This window comes from Lissotriton helveticus, chromosome 8, assembly GCF_964261635.1.
Source record: "Lissotriton helveticus chromosome 8, aLisHel1.1, whole genome shotgun sequence".
NCBI lineage: Eukaryota > Metazoa > Chordata > Amphibia > Caudata > Salamandridae > Lissotriton > Lissotriton helveticus.
In genome coordinates this window covers 282,123,753-282,145,337 of record NC_136069.1, presented here as the reverse complement: position 1 = coordinate 282,145,337, position 21,585 = coordinate 282,123,753, and the positions used below count along the sequence as shown (strand labels likewise).

The following is a 21,585-nucleotide window of genomic DNA, read 5'->3' as shown; positions in this document are numbered from 1 at the left end:
TGGTGATCCGTCGGGCTGCGGAGGCTCTCAATCCCTACCTTCCTACAGTCGCCCTCAAAATCAACCTCCTTACTGAGGTGCTCCAGACGGCGTCTACATCGTCTGAGCCGCTGCTTCTTTCCAGTGAGGCCTTACCGAAGTCCTCTTGGGCACTTGTTTGCGGCCCGCCACGGGGGCGTCTGTGGATAAAAACATCGCCAGGCGTCACCGCCCGCAGCCTGGTGATCCCGCATCCTGACCACTCAACCTACGCCTGAGAGCCTGGTGATTTAGGCCTCGACGTCGCAGAGTGCCTTTCCCACGGCTCCGCCGGATAAGGATTCTAAAAGGCTGGAACAATTTAGTAAGGGGTTGTTCTCCTCGGCCAGCTTAGGGCTGCGGTCGGTTAACACCGCCTGCTTGTTGGGCCGTTAACTCCGACGCAGTGTGGGATTCTGTTGCTCAGGTCTTGCCTCAGCGTTCTGAGGAATTCCAGTCTGACCTTTCCCAAGCAATTGCTGAAGGTAACGATGCAGCTAAGTTTGCCATCAGGTGTGGTTTGGACACAGCTGATTAGTTGGGCAGGGCAATTTCAATGACTGTAGCGTTGCGGTACCATGCCTGGTTGCGTTCAGCTGGGTTCTCGTCCGATGTCCAGGGCTTGCTCATGGACATGCCTATTGATGGCTCCCCCATATTTGGCGATAAGGCACACAATGCACTGGAGCGCTTTAAGGACTCAAGGGCCGCGGCCAAGTCCTTGGGTCTTTCTACAAAGAACTCTACCACTCCTGGGTTTCGTTCTTTTCGTGGCCAGGGCAGAGGCACCCAGGCAGGCTCCTCCACCAAGCCTGTGCAGAACCAGCCTCCGCGCGGCGGTGGCGGCTTCCGCAGGGGCAGGGCCGGGAACCAGCGTGCGGGTCAGTCCACCTCTACCCCCACTGTTTCCGCCTCCAAGCCTTCCTAATCCGAGCTTCAGGGAGCACCCCACGCCAGTAGGTGGCAGGGTCCGCCACCATCTCCACCACTGGCACGAAATTACATCGGACAGGTGGGTGCTGCAGATAATCTGCAAGGGTTATTCCCTTCCCTTTCAGTCCTCCCCTCCAGCCATGCCGCCTCGGTGCCACGGCATGTCGGGGGATCATTCAGTTCTTCTCCAACAGGAAGGGGCCATTGAGTGCCTTCCTGGGCAGGAAGTAGAGAGTGGTTGTTATTCCCACTACTTTCTGGTCCCCAAGAAGGACCAGGGGTGCCTGCGCCCCATCTTGGACCTGCGGGCTGTCAATCGCTTCTTCCGGAAGGAGAAGTTCAAGATGCTGACTCTGGCTCAGGTCTTGGCTAGCCTCGATCCTGGATGGTATTGTTGGACTTGCAGGGCGCATATTTTCACTTCCCCGTCCTGCCGGCCCACCGGCGTTCCCTGCAGTTCACGGTAGGCCAGGAGCATTTTCAGTTTACCGTGCTCCCCTTCAGCCTTACCAGCACCCCTTGGGTGTTCATGAAAGTTATGGCGGTGGTCGCAGGTCAGGGGTATCAGTCTTCCCCTACCTCGACGACTGGTTGTTGAAGGCGCCCGCCTTCAGACTACGGCCAACCTCCTGCATTTGCTGGGGTTCTCCATCAACGTGCCAAACTCGCACCTGAGTCCCTCTCAGACGCTCCCCTTCATCGGAGCGGTTCTGGATTCGACTCAGTTTCGGGTCTATCCTCCCTAGCAACGAGTCAAGGATATTCAGGCTATGATTCCGATCTTTCAGCCTCTATTCCGGATTTCAGTCAGGATGACCCTCCGGCTCCTGGGCCTGATGGCCTCCTGCATCCTGTTAGTGCAACATGCCAGGTAGAATATGCGGGCTCTGCAGTGGGACCTGAAATTCCAGTGGGCGCAGCATCAGGGCAACCTGTCCGACCATGTCCAGATCTCGGCGCGCACTGTCCGACACTTGCAGTGGTAGCTCACGAATGGCGATTGGGTCAATGGCAGATCCCTCTCCCTTCCCCAACCGGAGCACACAGTGGTGACTGATGTGTCCCTCCTGGGATGGGGAGGCCACTTAGGAGAGGCGAAGATCAGAGGCCTCTGTTCTTCTGCAGAGTCCCGGCTCCATATCAACCTTTTGGGGCTTCGGATGATCCAACTGGCACTGAAGGCATTCCTTCCCTCTTTCCGGGAAAGTGTTGTGCAGGTGTTCATGGACAACACCTGCGCCATGTGGTATTGCAACAAACAGAGTGTGGTGGCTTCCTGGACCCTATGTCAGGAGGCTCTGTGCCTCTGGACATGGTTGGAACGTCAAGGCATTACCTTGGTGGTTCAACACCTGGCAGGTTCTCTGAACGCCCGCGCGGATGAACTCAGCCGCCGATGCTTGATGGATCACAAATGGCGTCTGAACTCCTCCGTGGCGCATGGTCTCTTTCAGCAGTGGGAGAGCCTTGGTTAGATCTATTCCCCACCGAAGAGAACGCGCAGTGTCATCAGTTCTACGCGTTGGAATTTCCAAGGTGGCACTCGCTCTGAGACGCTTTTGGTCTCAGGTGAAGCTGCGGTCTATTGTATGCCTTTCCGCCTATACCACTTCTGCCCAGAGTGCTGAAGAAGATCAGGCGCGACCGGGCCCAAGTTATTCTTGTGGCTCCGGACTGGGCTTGAAGAGTATGGTATCCCAAGCTACTCAGAAGATCCTCCCGAAGAGGCAAACGGATTGGGGGATCGATGCTCATACTGTCACAGCAGCAGGGGCCGGTCCTCCACCCGAACCTGTCCAGCCTCCACCTTCATGCGTGGAGATTGAGCGGCGACAGTTAACAGCTTTCAACCTTCCTCCCGAGGTCTGTAATGTCATTCTGACAGCCAGGCGTCCCGGCACTAAAACGGTGTACGCCTGCCGATGGAACAAATTTGTGGCATGGTTCACAGCAGAGGCTGTGGATTCCCTTTCTGACCCTCTTTCTGAGGTTCTTCTGTCCTTGGCTCAGCAGGGCTCTGCTCTGGGCATGGTCAAAGGTTATCTTTCTGCCATCTCCACCTTTCTAAGGCTTCCTGATAAGCCTTCTCTTTTTAAGTCCCCGGTTGTTAACCGTTTCCTCAAAGGAATTGGGCACACGTTTTCTCCCGTGCCTTTCATAATGCCTTGATGGGACTTGAATCTTGTCTTGACTTACTCAATGTGAGCTCCTTTTTAGCCCCTTTATAACTGTCCCTTACATTTTCTCGCCTTAAAGATGGCTTTACTGGTAGTTTTCACCTCTGCCAGAGAGTGAGTGAGCTCCAGGCTCTTTCTTCCAAACCTCCTTTCAGTTCATCCGGACAAGGTGGTTCTCAGGACCTGTCCTTCTTTTTTCCCAAAGGTTGTCCTTCCACATCGGGCAGACCATCACTTTGCCCACCTTCTTTCCTCGTACGCATCCTTCCAGGGAAGCGGAGAAACTCCACTGTCTGGACCCAAAATGAGCACTCGCATGCTATCTGCAGCGTACACCGCCGGGTACTCTGGAGCGGTCACTGGGGGCGCCGAGACGACCACCACTTGCGTCCTAGGAGAATGGGGCGGGGTTGGAGCCGGGTTGGCTAAAGAACGGCGCCGACTCGACCTCCGACGAGGCAACCGCCTGCGTAGAGGGCCGAGAGGGACCCAGGGAGGAGCCACCAGGGCTGGGGAGGAAAGCCGCCGGCGCCGGAACGGCGTTGGCTCGTCCTCCGGTAAGGCAGCCGCCTGTCCAGAAGACTGAGGGGGACTCGGGGACGAACCGTGAGTCCCGGCAACCTCCTGCGACACCACAGGGACCCCCTCGGTGATTTGTAGCGAGGCAGAGGTGCCGTGGGTCAAAGAGGGGAACAGCACCTCAACGACACACACCCCAACACCTGAAGCCGAATTCGTTGGCGCGAAACCGCCGGCGACTCCGCAGAAGGCCCCGTACATGGTAAGGACTCCGCGGATGTCTCAGGAAGAGGTTGAGGGGCCAAGGAAGCCTGTGGAGCCGAAGTGTAGGCCTCTATTTGGGCCCTAGTCGCCCTGACGCCAGGAAACGGCGGGTAGGGTGGCGACGAGCGATGTCCCGAGGGGAACCCGCGCCCTCTGCAGGATGGGGACCAGGCCTTGGTGACAAGCTGTAAGACTTACCGGTGGGCGAGCGACGCCCGTGAGGTCTCCGTGAAGGACGATGCCGTAGTCGGAATCAGCAGTTTCTGGACCCTTCCGAGGCAGGGGACGGACGCGGTGATAAGACAGACCTGGACAGGTGGGCCGAAAGTAGTTTCATCCGGCGCTCCCGCCGGGACTTCGGTTTCAGATGCTGGCAAGCGTCGCAGTCCGTAGAATCATAGTGCTTGCCCAAACACCACATACAAATAGGGTGAGGGTCCGTCCCCGACATCTGACACGTACAAGAAGTACACGTCTTGAAGCCCGAAGGCATTCGCACACTGTTACTCAACGTGTTGCATGCGGAAAAGAAGGAAAACTGACGTCAGCGCGCCGGGGTGGGGCTTATGTGACCTCGCTGACGGCACGCCCACGGACGACATCAGGGCGGAGTCACGTGGTTCGCCCCCGGCGCGCTGAGATGTTGTGGCAAAGAAAAATTTCCGGATACAGTCTCACGCCTGGGGATAATTCTACATTAAGGAATCTGTGGCTAGTTTTCTCTACCAGATACATCGTTAACGAAGGTAAGTAACTTGTACGTTAAGTATGATCCGCACTATGTTCCATTGGTTGTATATTGTGACTAGGAAAAAAATGGCATGCTGATTGATTATTTGTAGGCATCTGGTTGTTGTGATTAGCTGTACATTTTTGAACAGGGTACCTCTTCTATCCCAGGTTTTCGATGCCTTTCTTAGTATGCTTTAGGAGTCCTACTACAGAAGGTGCAAGTAGCCTCTTCCAATCTGGTGTGCCTGGACCTCTACAGAGCTCCTTGGGGCTTGAGTTGCTCATTTGTTGTAGTTTTGGCAGAATGGAGGCAGCGGAGTGGACCCATGTCACACTCACCCTCTTCGGACACTCTCTTCAGTTCACGTGCGCTTGAGATGCTAAAATCCAGGCATCGCTCCTGAGATCCCGGCATCGCTGCTGAGATCCCAGGCTTCATGACGTTGCCCTTTGTTACATTGTCAAATGTTTTCAGTAGTTCTAACTCGTGCTGGACAACCACAAGTGTGAGGGAAGGGAGGATTAATAATTCAGGAGTCACTATGAAAAGTATTGTGTATTCATTTCGCTCTGCTTCATGCAGCTTAAACTAAAATATGCAAGTCACCTTGACACTTCTAGAAAAGATGTTAGAAAGAATTGGTGGCACCTTGTTGCGTGCGAAGACACCTTAAACACAAAGGCTTTTGATTTGCCTTTACTTAATGTAGGAACAATTCTACTGAAGTGATGGGCCAGCACGTGGCCTTTGGACACCTCTACTATCTATTAGTCTCAACCGCTGATGGTTGGATTCGCTCTTCTTGTGTCTTGGTTTGTTTAGCTAATTTCATTCGAACCATCATTCATATTTATATTACTTCACTAGGGAACGCTTTCAAGAATATGATAATGATGACACAGAGTTAGTTAAGTGCCCCATGAACAATCTGCGACCTCTGTGAATCTCTCCCAAATGGACGGTCTCAGACTGTCAGATCAAAAAGTGCTTGGCATGAAGAGGGGAGGAGGGGAAAAGTGAGAGACTCGGCAGAAGGGTGGGGGCGGACTTCATCTAGGAACATGTAGTAGATTTCACCCTGTTGAGCAAAAATCATTGAGAGAAAGTTTATATTCCAACGATAAGCTGTTTGCAATGGTTTGGAAGCGTTCCGATTTAATACGAATTATTCTTACTTGCAGAAACAGAAAAAGAAAAAGCTTCTGGATTCGTTTCCAGCTGGTATGGACGTGGATAAATTTTTATTGTCTCTGCACTACGATGAATAAGACATTGGAAGAAGTCCACTGTCCGCAAGAACAGTTATGCGTTTTGTTAGCTGTTTCTTTTATAGCAGAAAATCATGCTATATCTATGACAGGTTTTGTAAATAGAATCTTTAATTTAGTTTCTCTTTTTTTAATGTGTAAATATTTGTAAGCACTTATAAGTGTGAATTTTCAAATGTGTACAGTTATGCAGATATTTTGCACATTATAAATATTGAAAGAATAATTCTCAAGCTTGTGAATCTGCAAATAACCAAATGCTTTTTTGCTTATGTTACTGTCCACCAGTTATTGTTGATTACTGTGGACTATCTGTTAATGGTTGAAAAGTTTGTTGCGACAGACATACATTTTACTTTGAAATAGTCTTTTGGTATTGAAACCTCAGTTCCTACCCAACAGCAAACCCTATAAATTGTTTCGGTGGTGGCATTAGTCATGAACCCAGACAGCCCTTCCACTTACTTTGTACCACAATTTGAAGGATGTGCTAACAATACTGCTTTCTGCTTAGTCACTATACTTTTGTATTTCACTATTGTGACAGCATTTCACTGTTTCCATAGTATGTTGAAGTATACTGAATTATAGCGCAATGACAGTTTACAAACATGAGCTTAATACATGAAAGGCTTTCTGACACTAACAGATAGTCGAACACTCTTATTGCTCTAACTGAAGGGGTCTCGAATAATCTACTGGCAGTCACAAGTGTGGCAAATGTTCACTTTACATTTTGCAATAAAGATTTGCTGCTGATTTGAATATTGTGTTGTGTTTTGTTTACGTTTCTTAGCATTTATGACTGGGCTTGTTTAAGCATGGAAAGGCAAAATCAAGTCGGGGTTAAGGATGTCTACAAGGAGCAATTTGAGACCAGTTTACATATTTTGAAAATCATTACAAAACATTTGCACGTTTGTTGGTTGTGCTGAACAACTACATCCTGGCCTAGGAAAGCCTCTGACTCAAAAAAAAATGCTTGGTCATTAGTTTGTTCTAATTTAAACAGGTTTGTATGGTGGAGTAACAATCTGATGCTATACTGTAGTAACACATTGAACGCAGGAATTACCACACACCTCCTGAAGAGACTGCAGGCCATTCAGAACTCAGTGGCCAGACTCATCCTCAACCACCTCGGACGACCCACTTCACCCCTCACCCTAGGAAACTCCACTGGCTCCCCGTGCACAAGAGATGTCAATTCAAGATTGACTCACGCCTACAAAGCCCTGCACAACGAAGAACCAGCATGTCAACCACCACCTGAGCCTCCACCAACCCTCCAGACTCCTGCAATCTGCCTCCCTCCCTCTCTCTCACTCACCCTCCACATCCGCCGAAGCAACAGTAGAGGATGCTGCCTTACTGCAAAATCCCGGAACAGCCTCTCTCTCCGGACTTCACGCTCTCTTTAGGAATTCAGAATCGGACCCAAGACCTGGATACTCTTGCAGGTGATTAGCCGCACTTTATAAATCCTGGATCTTTTATGTTCTTGATATTTTGGCCAATTTTACACGCTTTAAATGATAAGCATTTACTGAATCCTAATTGACGTTTCTCTAGCCATGTCATGGGTTTCACTTTTTTAAAGTGGCTATTCACTAAAGATAAAAGATTCAAAGGGCAGGACCTTTGAAATAAAGGATAAAATAACTTGTGAATCACAATTCGTGGTCTATCAGTTATAATGCTTTTGTGGTAAAAAGTACATTGGCTCAACAGTCTGCCCACTCAAAAAGAGAATACTTGAACACACAAGAGCTATCCAGAACAATGATTTTAGTTATTCGACAGCAAAACATCTAAAAACTCACCCGGGAAAAACTTGGAAAGACATGAAATATGCTGGTATCGCCATGGTGAGCGAAAATGAAAGAGGAGGTGATCGAACCAAAAAATTAAGACGCCTTGAATCTAAACTTATAATAAGATTCAAAACAAGAAGCCCGTGGGGATTTATATGAGGAGTTATATGTTCATTTATTAAGTTTCTGATAAATTCATGGACTTAATACTGTATATAATGATAACTCGTTAATGAAATGTACTATTCATGATAAAAATGTGGCTAAATTAGAAAAATGAAATACATGTGATATAGATAAAATTCATAAAATGTTTTTTATCTTGGTACTGTTAAACTGTGATTGCAGCACAAACGACACAACTGGATTATTAGGCACTTAGCCATAATTTGTCAGTATGGACACTCAGTCCATCAGTATATATTTTGCGTTATCCAAACTTCCAATTTGAGTAATGTCGACAACTAACTACTTGTTTGTCTACATATTGCGCAAATGCTAAATAATACTTAAATATTGAATCAAAGATCCACTTGTGCCGTACACTGTGGCAATCCGGTGACATACATTGCCATGATTAGTTAAATATCCAACTTGCAACTACTGAGCCCACAATGCATCTTAAAAGGCTACGTGGTGTCATCAGTTATATATAGTAGACACAAATGAAGGACATTTGTTTGTAACCGTGATCAGGGACAGTTCTTGTCCGAAACGCGTAGGTGGGGAACCTACAGAAAATAAACTAAAGATAAAGTTTCGAAGTGGTGTGCGGCGTCTTCTTCAAGAAGGTTTATTGCTAAAAACTATATATATATATATATATATATATATATATATATATATATATATATATTTATGTATCTGTATATCTAATTTATTTATTTATTTATTTTCTTGTGCCATAGTACAATACATATGTTTGCAGCCAATAAAAGGGCTAAAAAGGCCAACATTTAATTTACAAAATAATTCCATTATATAAAAATCAGTCACTGATAGGAAAGTGACCATGGAAGGTAATTAACAAACTGGCTGCACTTTTTGTGAAGTATCCTTTCTGTGAGAAAAGAAGGTACAGACAGTAAAGATCCCCACAAGGTCTGTATTCTTTGCCCACAGGAAGATCCTCGTGCCAGCTCCCCCTGCAACAGTTCTTTAGTTCAGCTTGCCCCCAGTTCACTATCCCCTGCTGCCCTTTGTTTGTACCTCCTCTGCTGGTTTCTTGCTCTATTTTACCTTTTTTGCTAATTTTTCTGCCCTCTTTTGCCTTTCTCTGTTTTTTTCAGCACACCTTTTTGCCTTTCCTGCTTGTTGTTCTGCCCTGTTTTGCCATTTTCTGCTCTGTCTCTTCTGCTCATTTTTCTGTCCTTTGTTTTGCTTTTTTCTACTGTTGCCTTTTTTGCTTGTTTTCTGCTCGGTTTTCTGTCCTCTGTTTGGCTTCTTCTGCTCTGTTCTGCCTTTTTTGGATTTTCTGCCCTCAGTTTTTTCCTTTTCTGGTTGTTTTTCTGCCCTCTGTTTTTCCTTTTTTGCTTGTTTTTTTGACTGCTGTTTGGCCTTTTCTGCTAGTTTTCTGCCCTCTGTTTTACCTCCTTCTGCTCTGTTATGCCTTTACTGCTTGTTTTGCATTTTTTGCTTGCTTGTTTTTAAGCCGTCTGTTTGGTCTGTTTGGCCTTTTCTGCTCGTTTCTTCCCTCTGTTTCCTTAAGACCTGCCTTTTCGATGGAGACCTTGGACTCCAGCGCCCAGAATCCCCTTGGGGTGACAGTGTTGCACTCTACAAATGCTTATTGATTGAAGATCATCTTCCAGAATACTGCAGCCACACTCTGATGTTTTCTAGAAGAACACTAAAGGACAGAGAGAAGATCAAGCCACATTGACTCCAGCGAAGGAAACTTCAATAAGAGGTTGCTAAGCTCATTCTTCTACCAGAACGCCCTCTTCCCAGTTGCTTTTTTAGGTTTTGCCTGCACAGCGCTTGGGCTATGCTTGTGAAATATTTTGTTTTTAATATGTGTTAAAAGGGGTTTCTCCGATTAGTTTCCAAGGTCAAAGTACTCATCCCAATAAGCTTTAGTGGGTGGAACATTTTTTCTTACATTAAAGCTGCACAGCATTTACTGTTTACAGATACTTATCTTTCCCTGACTACACGCATTTACAATACTTATCTTCTACTGAAGCTGTTCACACTGCTTAAGCCCTATTCACTGTTGAGACTTCGGGGACTGTTAAACTAAGATCTCTTCCCTGGGAAAAGGCAGACAGATTTTAACAGTATGTGAGAATACTTGCTTTTTTATTACTTATTACTTTGCAGAAGCTTTAGCCTTAGAACGTTTGTGACATTTCCTGTTCATGCATCAGTACATTCGTTTGTAGGCATTATCGGATCGATTTTACTACTATACAGGCAGTCACAATGGCAGTTAAAACAGGCTTGGTTTTAATGGTGCAGCAGGTGTAGTAGCTCCAGGCCCAAAAGATGTCATAACTCCTCTAAACACCTAATATTGCTATATTTTACTACTAAACAGGCATTCGCAGTTGCAGTTTCCTTTCAGTTAAACGGGGGATAATTTGAATGGTAAAGCAGGTGCAGTGGCGCTGGGGCCAAAAGCTGTGGGAACCCCACTAAACACAGATTATTGCTAAATTTTACTTCTAAACAAGACAATCAAAAGTGCAGTTATCTAGCAGGTAATAGGGTTGTAATTTCAATGGTGCAGCAGGTGAAGTAGCACCGGGACCAAAAGCTGTAGGCAAACCACTAAATACCTAATATTGCTATATTGTAGTACTAAACAGGCAGTCACAAGTGCAGTTACCTTGCATACAACATGGTCATGATTTGAATGGTGCAGCAGGTGCTGTGGCATCAGGGCCAAAAGTTATCTTAACTCCTCTAAACACCAAATATTGCCATATTTTACTACTAAACAGGCATTCACAAATGCAATTATCTTGCAGACACTAGGAGCATGATTTGAATGGTGCAGCAGGTGCAATGGCACGAGCCCAATAGTTATCAGAACTCCTCTAAATACATAATATTGCTATTACATTAATGCATTATATTATTTCCCTCTTTCATTCAATTTTTCAAAATGTTGCAATCACTTACCTGCACTATTCCTCTAGTAAAAGCAGAATACATTGCCTTTGTGTACATAAATAAGTCATAACACAATAGACTTTCTGTAACTTATATTGTACAACTTTACTCAGCAAGCTACAACTTGCAACAAAAAGCAGCGAATTATTAATAATATAGGAGTAACCTAATTCATTTACCAATGTTTGTTGAGGTGTCTGTTTTTTTCCAGGCTTGAGTAGCCTTTTCAAAGGAATAGTTATCCATATATTGGTTACATTAAGTCATAGGACCCTTTGGTTTATCCAGTGGAAGCCCTCTTACTCTAGATCGTATTCTGAGGTTTGTTTGGCACCTTGATTCACTTGAATGTGGACATAGGTTTAATATCCGTTTATTTGGAAGTGAAATGGATTACATCTAGCATGTTAGCCAATTGGAGGATGGAGATATTGAAAATGAATATGTGCATGTGACAATTATTCATCTGATCAAATGCATACTTACTGGATTCAGGTTTATAAGAAGGAGCAGATCCATTCTCCTGTTGTCACTCCCCTACTTCATTTGTTGAATTTATTTTTGCATAGTAACTGGTTACTAAGAGGTCGATGATAATATAGCGGTTGGCATACCATCAGAGGAAGATGAACTTCATGCATTTGTGTAACTGCCTGACCCTTTTATCCATCATTTTATTGGGTTAGATAAATTAGGAACTGCCCGCTCAATAGCTTAATGGAGTGGTTTGCTGTGGGTTCCTTCAAGAAGGTGGTGGGGGGGTAAGGACCTGGATCAGACAGTCTGGAATCTGAGTCCTTGTCTTCGCATTGACCTGTGATTTGTGGCAGCTGAGGAAAAGAGACGCGGAAGACTCCTTGCGGCTGCTCCCGGCCATCACCTGCTACCTCAACCTCACCTGCTGGCTCAACCCCATATCTATTGTCTGCTGCCTCCATCTCGGCTGTCTCTGCATCACAGATGTTTGGTAGCCGCCAAGTGTTTGCCCCACTGATGTGGGCGGGGGTTGTGGCAGACTGTGGTGATTGCGGTGAGAGCTGTGGCAGCTGGCTGGTGGGTGGACAGTGAGGGACGGTGGGAGCTGCAGAGAGCAGCGTGAGTCCAGTAAGAACGCCCAACAGTGCAGCCAGCTGCCGAACTAAGCCGTGTGGCGGGGGAGTTGCGGGCGTTCTCCCCCTCAGCAGTTGTGTGTGTTGAACCTGCGGGGTAATCCCCCACCCCTCCCTGCCCCCCCCATATGCATCTTCCAGAGGCAGACAGTCGGTCAAGACGTGCAGCGGGAGCTGCAGTGATTCTTACCAGTGATCTTCAGGTAGGCAGCGGAGGATACGGGTCTGCGGAGGGCCATGGGGGGGTCACAAGTCTGGACAGGACACTATCAAGGATAACGAAAAGGTCCCTGAGGGGTGAAGCGGATAAGCGCAAAATTGAAAGCCAAAAAGGCTAGCGGCTCATAACACTGCCCTCTCTCTCATCTGTTGTGTTCCCCGGTTCTTTTGCCCAGCACTGACCTCAGACAGACGCTTAAAGTGGGTGCCTCCTGGAGAATCAGTTGAGCAGAGGTTTGGGTTGTGCTGATGCTGGTACAGGCAAGTGCGGGTGTTTTCAGCCTGGGATCTGGCTGGTAAAAACCATTACTCTGCTTGTTTGCTTACCTTGCTCACCCGCACCAGCTGGATCATCCCTCTCATCCTTTTCCCTCAGCTAGGGAAAATAGGAAGCTGCTGAGGGAGGAGTCAGTCTCTGTTGCCGAAGGGTACTGCAGAAGGACAGGAAGGACGACAGGTGGCTAACTACTTTCATTAAATAAAGAGAGAACTATGCCCTCAGGCAAAGAGAGGGTGACAGGTCCTTCCACAAGACGAACAAAGAAAATGCAAATACCAAAAGTGTTACAAAAGGCAAAAGCTAATTCAATTGGAGTGAATCAATCTTTAATCTCGCCGATAACACGCATGTTTGAGAAATCCACAAAAGTCCCAGATAAATTCGATTTTATGAAAGATCCATCTGGAGCCCTAATTACAATGCAAATAGAATCTGAAAAAATTAAACTACAAACTCCAATTAAACCAATTAGTAATGAGATACAAAGCATACAAACCAGCCAACAAGAGGAGGAGGAATAGGGACATTTACAAGACATATCACACTGTTGACAATGAATTTCGAATTACTGACCATGAAATTCTAAACATAACATCACCTACCAATATAAGTCAAATAAATATGGATATGTCAGGAATACTGCAGGGTAAGACATATCAGGGTGAAGCAAATCAAAGAAAGCAGAACGCAAGGTCCATATTACCTTTAGAAGTGAACGGAGAAATACGGAAAATAATACAAACAACTGGTGATATTACAATCCATAGCCAATTAGTCACCCACAACCGTCGCTTGGGGCTATCCAAATCTACTCCGGATAATCAAGATGATAATCCGGATAATCACAATTCGGAGGTTGCCTCAACAATTAAATTAAATGGAGGAATCAATCTAAAAATTCAAAATTGAGGATATCGAGGGGCATCTCAACCCAGTGACCTCTGAAGAACAATGGGTAGGATCTGTGCAAGATTGAAAATAACTGAAAATATAGGAATAAAAGTAGACATATTATCTAAAAACACCAACAATAATAGTAAAATACAATATAAAGAAAAAGATCTCAGCAAACATATGGATATGGATAATTTAATTAAAATAACACCAGTACAAGAAAACCCGAGTATTCTACTTAAAGGTATTACTATTAGCGTTAATGATCAACTAAATAAACAAAAGATACAAATTACAGATAACCAAGATATGGGGTCTATTTGGGATATCTTCTGTCAAACCTCATAATGAACGATTGGAAGCACTAACATATCAATCAAATAAAATGGATATACAAATAGATCTACTAAGAATGATGGCAAATTCAGTTGCTGGATTGATCACAAACTTGCCCAGCTGAATGGTTTGATAATTAGAGCTCAAAGCGAAAGTGCCAAAATAAGCACTGATTGTACTTGTGCACCTGTAATAGACAAATTGGGCACAATACCAGAGGTTGTAAATACCATACTAGAATATGTCAAAATGAACATCTGGAGGGAAAGAAAAGAAGACAGTGGTAGAACAAAAGAAAGGAACAACACCACTATAGTTACTGATTCGAAGCAGTTCAGTTCCCAAGAAGATGTGGAGGGCCCGAATCTAAAAAACCCTAGTAATTTGCGGATCTCGCAGCAAGTCGGGCAAGAAAGAACAACACCTGCAAAATTGCAGAAACGGGACGAGGAAAGGGACGAGATGATAGGTTCAAAATCTTCGGCTGCTCAAAAGGAATATTTAATGGACGATCAAGAAGTCAAAGAGCTAGTTTCCCCATTATTTACCATGTCAAAAAGACATAGGAAAAAAATGCGTAATGCGAGAAAAAAGGCTAAACAGTCAAATGCTGTATTAAAACAGTCCGAGGATAAAGCACCATCATTTGTAAAGAGTCAAGGAAATGAAATATAGAAGGAAACATCTAGGAAAGAAGAAAAAGTCTCAAACAAAAAGTGGTACCTTCCCGATTGTACATAGGCCTCAGGTTTGGGATTATAATATACCCCATAGTACAAACTTAAAAATAACCCAACAGATTGGACAAAATATTAAAAAGCAAAAGAAATATACTCCAAATATTGAGGGGGGGAAATATTATAATAGAACAAGCAGAAATTATAAGGCGATTACCAAACTGGGATCATCTGGTCATTGAAAGATACGGTGGGGGGAAACAAGTTACATATAGGGCCATACAAAACATGAAAGAAGATTGGTATAAAGAACATTCAACTAATGAGAAGGTGCAGCTGATTTTTAAACCAGAATTTGACTCGAGCGGTAATCAAGATACACTAAATAGAGGTAACATCCTTCGCCTATTTAAATCAATCCCGTCTCTAGAAAAAGTGACAAGTAAGGATATTGAATCTATAGAATTCATATCAAATACCGAGGGCACCCAGGCATCAACCTTGATTACTGTAATTGCAGAACAAGTCATAAGTGAACAACAAATATTCAACAGCTGGGGTATATTAATTAGTAAGCCACTTCCAAAGGTTTATCCAACCCCTCTCATTAATGATGAAAATATGGCAGAGAAGGCAAAGAACAACAAGCAAATTTGCTCCGTATTAAAAAATGCCCTTGGCAGATCTGATGAAAATATTGATGTAATATTGGCACAAAGCAAAATAGAAAAGTCATCAGGAATAAATGAAAAATGGATAGTTTTGGCATTACACAGTAATAAAGACCCATGACGGAATATAGCTATTTCTTCGACAAAGGAGGGAAAAAAGGTCACTGAAAAATTCATGATGTGTTCATAGAACATAAACGGGGTAGGAAGTAAGGTTAACAGTGCTCATTTAAATTCTATCTATAACCCATACCAAATTATTTTTCTGCAAGAAACATGGTAAATCAATCCAATCATACTACAGGGATATAAAGGCTACTTTGAGCTTGCAAACAAAACTCATAAATATGGCCGTCTGAGTGGGGGTTTAGCAACTTTTATATCCATTGACTTACTTGCTGATCATGAGCAACTAGATACAATTAGTCCCAACATCCTAACGGTAAAGTTGGAATTCAAAGCAAATGATCATAATAAATCAAATGCCTTATTTTAATTAATGTATATATACACCCAACTCAAAGTATGAGAAAAAATGTGTGCTACCCTTAATAGCTTTCTATCGGAATAAATGTTGGTTGACCCACTTGTTGGTTATTTTGATCGGGGATTTTAATCAAAATCTATTAAGGCCATTTACCAGAGATGACGTCATACAAGACCATCAATGGGCTATCCCTCACTAGGTATTAGAAATGGAGACAAATCTCCCTCGAAGTAAAATTGGAACACAATTTGTAAAGGATATAGAAGCAATGGGACTACGAATACTAAGTGGGAGATTTATGTTAGATTCCCCACCCACATTTACTTTCCAGTCCTATAATGCAAAGACAAAGATTTATTATACGATCGCATCACTTAACATTTTTAGCATTATTACCTCGTATCAATTGAGGAAGGTTCCAGATAGTGATCATAGTCAACAGATAATCACTACAAACTTCTTGAGTAAAAAACATCAAACGTACATGTCCATGCAGGTCAATCTGAAAGAAACAGGTTAGTATTAGATTCCTTACCTTAGAATATCCCCAGGCGTCAGACTGGATCCGGAAATGTTTGCGTAGTAGTACCCCTGCGCGTTGGTAGGCGTCCTCCGCGTCCGTCGTCGGAGTACGTAGACGCCGCCCTCGCGCGCTGACGTCGGTTCTTTTTTCCGCGCCAGCATGCGCCAATCCGGAACACGTGGTACCCTTAGTCACTTTTTGACAAACTTTTTTGATCCTTTTTGATCCATTTTTCTCGTAGGTGCCGGTAGGGATGCCCGGGTTCAAGCCCTGCTCTGACTACGACAGACTGATGTCGGTTACCGACCCCCATCGCCGGTGCCTACATTGCCTGGGGCTCGACCACAATGACAAGTCGTGCCCCGACTGCCGGCCCTTGACGTCGAAGGCTAGGCGGGAGCGGTCCCATAAGCGCCTCGAGCTCCGACAGTGGGCCCAGCGCCGTTCGAGGTCCCGGTCCAGGAGAAGGTTGAGGGACCGGTTGCGGGGCCAGAGTCATCACAGCTCGTCGAGTCGTCACCACTCATCGGGCTCCAAGTCCGCCAGTAAGAGGCACAAAGTCGAAGCAGCAACACCGCTCTTCTGACCCCCCGACGCTCGCACGATGCGGCCGGGGGTTCGGGCGACACCGCCCACACGGCTCCGCCGGAGCCGCAGGCGTCGCATCCAAGCCCACAGATTCATAACTTCCTCGTGGCCACGAGGACTCACTTTCCTCCGTCGCGGGTTGTCGGCGCGCCTTCGGGCCCCGCGACACCAACTAGGGGCCTTGACAGGCCGGCCAACTACGGCCCCGGCACCGGCACCGGCACCGTCGTCGACTTCAGTCCTGACGCCGCCTGGCCCCGTCGGATCCGGGTCACCGCTGGTCGACCTCACGACCCCTCCGCTAGCGCCGACCTCCAGGGTGTCGCACCAGACGCCGTCTCTGGAAGTTGCCGTCCCCGATCCCTCCCTCGGTCCGGATCCGGCGCCGGAGCGACGTCATTCGACGCCCCATTCGGTGCCAGCCGAAGACTTGTTCTTCTATGATCCGGCTCCATCCTTTGAACCTGCCTACCAGGACATGGAGTACGAGGAGGGTTGGGAGGGGTCTGAGGACCCTCTGGCAGGTGAGTGTCAGTCTTATCAGGACTGGACAGAGGAGCTAGAGGAGGCCAGTGGTCTGGACACCTCCTCCGACACTGGTTTTGTCTCCCCTCCTACCGTGGCTACGGAGGAAGGGGCAGCTTATAGTGTGGTACTGACGAAGGCAGCTAAAACCTTGGCGCTTACGCTCCCTGTCGCTACTGTGAGGCCTAATATCCTCACTGAGGTCCTTAGATCGCAGGCTGGCTCTCCGGAGCCTTTGCTGCCGTTTAATGAGGCTCTCATGGACGTCCTGTTGGGCACTTGGTCCAGGCCCGCTACAGGTCCGCCTGTGGATAGGCATGTCGCCAGGCGCCAGCTCCCGGTGACCCTAGCTTCCTGTCCTCCCACCCCACCCCCGAGAGCCTGGCTATCCAGGCCTCTACCTCCCAATCTGCATTCCCGACTGCTCCCCCAGATCGGGAATCCAAGAGGTACGAACAGTTTGGGAAGAAACTGTTCTCGTCCTTTAGTTGCGGACTGCAGTCAGTGAACACCGCGTGCCTCTTGGGCCGTTATACCCACTCTCTGTGGGATACGGTTGCGGCCGTGCTGCCTGAGTGTCCGGAAGGGGCCCGGGCAAAACTCGCTCAAGCCCTCGCGGAGGGTAGGGATGCAGCACGGTATTCCATCCGATGTGGGCTGGATACTACGGACTCACTGGGCAGAGCGATGTCCACGACGTTGGCGGTTCGCCGCCACGCCTGGTTAAGATCCACCAACTTTTTGGCCGATGTCCAGAACACCATCATGGACATGCCGTTTGATGGCAGCCACCTTTTTGGTGGCAAAGCAGATCATGCGCTGGAGCGCTTTAAGGACTCCAGGGCTACGGCCAAGTCACTGGGCCTGTCGGCTCTGCATCAGCAGCAGGCTGCTTTTCGCTCCTGAAGGGGCGCCCCCACACATCCTGCTGGCCACGGGCTACAGACTAACATTCAGCGCGGCGGCGGACGTGTTAACCGCCGTGGCGGTGCCCGGGGACAACGGCGAGGCCAGTCCACATCCACCCCCGTAGCATCCGCCTCAAAGCCCTCCTAGTCCGAGCTTTCAGGCCCATTTGACGCCAGTGGGGGGCAGGGTTCGCCATCACCTCCTCCACTGGCGCACCATCACTTCGGACAGGTGGGTGCTGCAAATAGTCCGAAGGGGCTACTCCCTCCCCTTCGAGGTGTCTCCTCCATCCATGCCACCGCAGTGCCACCGCGTGTCGGGGGATCACTTGCAACTTCTGCAGGAGGAAGTTACGGCCCTCTTGGCCAAGGGGGCCATCGAGCACGTTCCTGGGCCAGAAGTAGGGTGTGGTTGCTATTCCCACTACTTTCTGGCCCCCAAGAAGAGCAAAGGGGGCCTACGCCCTATCTTGGACCTCAGGAAGCTCAACGGCTTCCTCCAGAAGGAGAAGTTTAAGATGCTGACTTTGGCTCAGGTCTTAGCTGCCCTGGACCCAGGAGACTGGATGGTAGCGTTGTACTTGCAGGATGTGTACTTCCACATCCCCATCCTGCCGACCCACCGGCGCTACCTGCGGTTCACGGTGGGCCACGAGCACTTTCAGTTTACCGTGCTCCCCTTCGGCCATACCAGCGCCCCACGGGTGTTCACGAAGGTGATGGCGGTGGTCGCAGCTCATCTGCGCAGGTTAGGGGTTTCAGTCTTCCCCCTACTTCGACGACTGGTTGTTGAAGGCGGGCTCGCCCCAGACAGTCGCCAGCCACCTCCAGACTACGGCCGACCTCCTGCACCAGCTGGGGTTCTCCATCAATGTGCCGAATTCACACATGTGCCCCTCTCAGAAGCTCCTCTTCATCGGAGCGGTTCTAGCCACGGCACAGTTTCAGGTTTATCCTCCCGAACAGCGGATATTCAGGCTCTGATTCTGATCTTTCAGCTGTTATCCCGAGTCTCGGTCAGGTTGACGCTGCGGCTTCTGGGGCTGATGGCCTCCTGCATCCTTCTGGTGCATCACGCCAGGTAGTGGATGCGAGCTCTGCAGTGGTACCTGAAGTTTCAGTGGGCACAGCATCAGGGCAACTTGTTCGACCATGTCTTGATCTCGGAGGGGACTGCAAGACAGTTGCAGTGGTGGCTTGAGGATCACGATTGGGTCAGCGGCAGATCCCTCTCCCTTCCCCAACCGGAGCACGTAGTTGTGACGGATGCGTCTCTCCAGGGCTGGGGAGGCCACATGGGAGAGGCGGAGATCAGAGGCCTCTGGTCTCCTGCGGAGTCCCGACTCCACATCAACCTTCTGGAGCTGTAGTGCAGGTGTTCACGGACAATACCACCGCCATGTGGTACTGCAACAAACAGGGCGGGGTGGGGTCGTTGACCCTATGCCAGGAGGCTCTGCGCCTCTGGCAGTGGCTGGAACATCAGGGCGTGACCCTGGTGGTTCAACACCTGGCAGGTTCCCTGAACGCCAGGGCGGACAAACTCAGCCATCGGTGCATGATGGATCACGAATGGCGTCTGAACTCGGACGTGGCGCAAGGCCTCTTTCAGCAGTGGGGAGATCCTTGGTTAGATCTATTAGCCACAGAAGAGAACGCGCAATGTCATCAGTTCTGCGCGTTGGAATTTCCAAGTCGGCACTTGGTCGGTGACGCTTTTCGTCGCGAGTGGAGCTGCGGTCTGTTGTACTCCTTTCCGCCTATATCACTTCTGCCCAGAGTGCTGAAGAAGATCGGGCGCGACCGGTCCCAAGTTATTCTTGTGGCTCAGGACTGGGCACAAAGATACTGGTTTGCCGAGCTACTCAGCATGTCAGTCGATCCTCCGATTCGTCTGCCTCATCAGGAGGACCTTCTGTCGCAGCAGCAGGGGACGGTCCTCCACCCGAACCTGTCCAGCCTCCACCTACAAGCTTGGAGATTGAGCGACGACAGTTGAGGCCATTTGACTTGCCTCCTGAAGTCTGTAATGTCATTCTGGCAGCCAGGCGTCCCTCCACTAAGTCGGTATACGCCTGCAGGTGGAACAGATTTGTGGCATGGTGCACAGCAAAGGCTGTGGATCCACTCTCTGCACCCCTTTCTGAGGTTCTCCTCTTCCTTATTTCTCTTGCCCAGCAGGGCTCTGCTCTGGGCACTATCAAGGTCTACCTTTCTGCCCTTTCCGCCTTCTTAAGGCTACCTGATCAGCCATCTTTTTTCAAGTCCCCAATTGTAAATAGGTTTTTGAAGGGAATCACACACATGTTCCCTCCTGTTCCTTTCGTGATGCCCCAGTGGGACTTGAACCTTGTTCTTACCTACCTAATGTGTGCTCCCTTTGAGCCGCTCCATAACTGTCCTCTCCATCTTTTTACTCTGAAGACTGCTTTCCTGGTTGCCATCACCTCTGCCAGGAAAGTGAGTGAGCTCCAGGCTCTTTCTTCCAAACCTCCCTTCCTTTCTGTCCATCCGGACAAGGTTGTGTTGCGTACATGTCCCTCTTTCCTGCCCAAGGTAGTCACAGCCTTCCACATCGGGCAGTCTATCACCTTGCCCACCTACTTTCCGCCTCTGCATCCCTCGAAAGAAGGAGAGGCTCCACCGCCTGGGCCCAAAACGTGCGCTCTCCTTTTACCTTGATCGCACACGTCAGTTCCGGGTGGATGACCAACTCTTTGTTGGTTACGTGGGCGCGAAGAAGGGACGGGCGGTGCACAAACTGACCATCTCTCGGTGGGACGTGTTGTGCATCAAGGCATGCTACTCCTTGGCTAAAAAGGAGCCTCCTGTTGGGCTGTGGGCCAATTCCACTCGGGCCACGGCGGCTACTACTGCCCTGGGCCAGGGAGTCTCCTTGCAGGACATCTGTCAGGCAGCTATGTGGGCCTCGCTACACACGTTCGCTAGACACTACTGCCTGGACAGCCAAGACCAGAGAGATTGCTTTTTCGGCCGTTCCGTTCTCCAGGACTTTCTGGTGTGAATATTGGTTCGCAGACCCACCACCGGGGTTGGTATTGCTGGGGTATCTATTTATTCGAAGGTAAGGAATCTAATACTAACCTGCTTCTTTCAGATGCACAAGTTACTTACCTTCGGTAACGATATATCTGTGAGAAACAGTAGTTTGCATTAGATTCCTTACAGACCCACCCATCCTCCCCGTTCTGCGAACCGATATCTAGGGTTAAGGTCATCCCTTTCAGGGCCCTAGTTTCATGGCACCAGTGTTGGTTTTCATCATGGCTCTGCATTTTCTGGCCCGGAAAAGCTGTGTATAAGAACTGACGTCAGAGCGCGAGGGCGGCGTATAAGTACTCCAACGACGTCATCACGGCACCTACGACGGACGCGGAGCCGCGGACAACGCCTACCGATGCGCAGGGGTACTGCTACGCAAAAATGTCCGGATCCAGTCTGACGCCTGGGGATATTCTAAGGTAAGGAATTTAATACTAACTACTGTTTCTTACAGATATATCG

At 48.0% G+C, this 21,585-nt stretch overlaps 1 protein-coding gene across 2 annotated transcripts in view; it reads left to right on the top strand.

Moving 5' to 3' along the window:
* NPAT (nuclear protein, coactivator of histone transcription) overlaps positions 1 to 6,677 on the top strand; it is a 358,220-nt gene extending 351,543 nt beyond the window's left edge. For both annotated transcript variants that reach the window (XM_078657048.1, XM_078657050.1), the window contains exon 19: positions 5,826 to 6,677. In XM_078657048.1, coding sequence (XP_078513174.1) covers positions 5,826 to 5,912 — 87 coding nt within the window. In that variant the 3' untranslated portion in view covers positions 5,913 to 6,677. The remainder of the gene's footprint in view (positions 1 to 5,825) is intronic.
* The last annotated feature ends 14,908 nt before the right edge of the window (positions 6,678 to 21,585 follow it).